At 33.4% G+C, this 2,840-nt stretch overlaps 1 protein-coding gene across 3 annotated transcripts in view; it reads right to left on the minus strand.

The window, feature by feature from the left end:
- LOC106471721 (aquaporin-11-like) overlaps positions 1–2,840 on the minus strand; it is a 19,459-nt gene that overhangs the window by 2,274 nt on the left and 14,345 nt on the right. For all 3 annotated transcript variants that reach the window (XM_022400329.1, XM_022400328.1, XM_022400327.1), the window contains exon 4: positions 1,511–1,595. In XM_022400329.1, coding sequence (XP_022256037.1) covers positions 1,511–1,595 — 85 coding nt within the window. The remainder of the gene's footprint in view (positions 1–1,510; positions 1,596–2,840) is intronic.

A 2,840-nucleotide genomic window follows, 5' to 3' on the forward strand; every position in this document is an offset into this window, starting at 1 on the left:
ATTACCATCTTTTTCGTTCACTGCAACACCATCTTAATGGGAAAAAGTATGCAAATGTAGAAGGTGTTAAAGAGAATATCAAAATGTTTTTTTGCTTCAAAGCCAAGTGATTTCTTTCATCAGGGCATTAACAACCTGATTGTAAGATGGAAAAGCATCATCGATAAGAATGGAGACTATTTCTTTTAATAAATGTTTTGTTTGATATACACGTTGTTCGGGTTTTTTCATCTAAAAAATAGCGACATTAATTTCTTGACGACCTAATATTTGTCAGTGGCTGCGTACTACAGGCTCATTTACTCGTAAACGCCGTGTGAACAGAACAAGAGCACCAAACTATACTGAGAATAAAGCCAGATATTGATTATTTGCCACCGTTTTGTAAAATATTTACCACATTTGCATTTATGTCAACAAACGTTGTTGTTGTGGAACGATTTTGGGTCATTTTTGGTTTATAATGTTTTTGTTATTATCTACATCTTTGTCGCTAAGGGTTTTGGTATATCATGCATATTAATAAAACTTCTGCAGGACATGACCTTGAAGATGACCCTTATTGATCTCGGATGACACTGTCACATTCCATACCTCTAATAATTATTTTCCTAAGCCTTTCTAGCCCGAAGTATTTTTCTTCCATTGGATATATGAATGGCGTGGCATGTAACTAAAGGAAACTGACTGACGGTGACACCATAAAGCTTTGGCAAAGATTTATTACAGATTTGTTTGTTATTAAGCGCAAAGTTACACAATGGCCGACTATCTGCGTTTATGTCTACTGCAGGGATCAAATCTTGAGTTTTATCGGTATAAGCCCTCTAGTTTAAAGTTAGGCCTTCAAAGGGAGTTTACTATAAACATTCCATCTAGGTTTTACAACTAAACGAACTTTAAAGTAGTACTTGTAGAAAATCAACAACGTTTAATACCAATTCGTTTTGCTTTTAAAACTGAAATGGAAGGGAAAATAAAGTACAAAAAAATGGTTTCTTGATTTAAATTACAATTCTATCATAAAAATTATTAACTGCTATTCAGTCGATACAGTTTTCAGAAAACAAAAAATTTACTAGTGAAGTAGAGGGATTTTGTATCGAAAATATTAATTTTAAATTAGGCTTAACTCGGACATATTTTTTTTTTTTTTTAACATGGTGGTTATACTACTTCTGTGACAATCTCTCCGTTTCAAAGTATTAGCTATTCAGTTTAACCAGATATTATTATTATTATTTTTTTTATAAAATATAATTTTTCTACGATAATCATTATAGTAGTGTAAACATTACTACAAATTTGATTGACGCATTAAGAATAGTTTAACTGTAAATAATCAGACACTTTGAATGATTCTCGTTTAAGAGATAAAAGCTAACTTTGTATTAACATTTCTTAAATTTTATACTTTAAAAAACTAACCTAGATACATGCGACTCTAGGAACAAATAATTCAAAAACCGTATTGCTTCAAATTTTAATGTTATAACGTAGTCATAGAAACCTTTAGTACTGCTTTGCAAAGTTGAGTTGTGTGAAGGACTCGATGTTCTGATATTAGATGAAAAGACCACACTAGCTTTGTGTACCTGAAAACAAAATAGGAAATTTTAATCGAAGTTTAAGTGTGCATTAATCACTCTATAACAGAGAACAATACATTTTAAAACGACTTAAAATATGTTACAGCGTCCTGGTGGCGCTGACTTCTAGCTGCACTTTGTAGCTTTGCCTCTCTTTCTGTTTCTACCTAATTTATATGCTCAAAAATCACTGACAACATAAAAAAACGTGTGATTCAAAGTCTAAGTTCCAGACAGTATGAATCACATGTCGTGTGACTTAATTCATTTTAAACAGTCCATAAACAAATGACGTAAACTACAAATTAAATTAAAATCCCGTTTACTTACACGAATATCAGAAATCACGCATATGAATGTAGAAACATAGCACACTTTTTAATTAATAAATAATGAATGTAGAAACATAAACTTTTAAATTAATAATAAATCCTATTCTGAAAACTTTTTGCGGTCGACATGAGAACAGTTTTTGTTTCGTTGTTAAACTCAACCTGCATAATGGCTATCTGGTCTGTGCCCATCGCAGGGATTGGACACTAATTTTAGCCTGATAAGCGCTCAAGCTTAACGTTAAGTCATCAGAGAGCGTTATAACAACAAATTAGGTGAAATATTACTTGGGCATTCAGATTCGGAAGATATTTCATATTTTACATATAAAAATCAGAGATCTTTTGTTATTAACACTAAAATAATAAATCTTAACATTACAGAGATAGATATTGAGATTAGTACCACTAACGAAGCTTACTATAGACGTAAGTTGGTATTTTCTGGTACTCTTATCCTTGTTTCCAACATAAAATGTGAATACTTTTTCGCGTGTTTCACGTTTTTTTGATCCCCCTTACAAAAAATGTTGTAACAAACGCTTGTTTGTTTGCTTGTTTTTAATTATGCACAAAGCTACACAAGGGCTATCTATGCTCTGCCCACCACGGGTATCGAAACCCGGTTTCTAGCGTTGTAAGTCCGCAGACATACCGCTGTGCTACTGGGGGGGGGGCTGTAACAAACGATTACATGCATAATAATGTTACGACAGCGGAAGTCACGTGAGGCTGCTGAGTTTCTCGAATGATCGGGGAAATCCGAGTGTGTTCGAGATACCCTCTTCGTTAGTATGCAAGCCTGGAAGAGAAAGCCAGCGAGGATATAAATGAAGAGAGAGCAGTAGTTACTTTGAGTTCCGTGTAATTTATGATTCTGTTAGTTTCGAGCTAATGAGCCGTAAAGTGTGTGTTTTGC

The sequence above is a fragment of the Limulus polyphemus genome, unplaced genomic scaffold, assembly GCF_000517525.1.
Source record: "Limulus polyphemus unplaced genomic scaffold, Limulus_polyphemus-2.1.2 Scaffold4811, whole genome shotgun sequence".
Classification (NCBI taxonomy): Eukaryota; Metazoa; Arthropoda; class Merostomata; order Xiphosura; family Limulidae; genus Limulus; species Limulus polyphemus.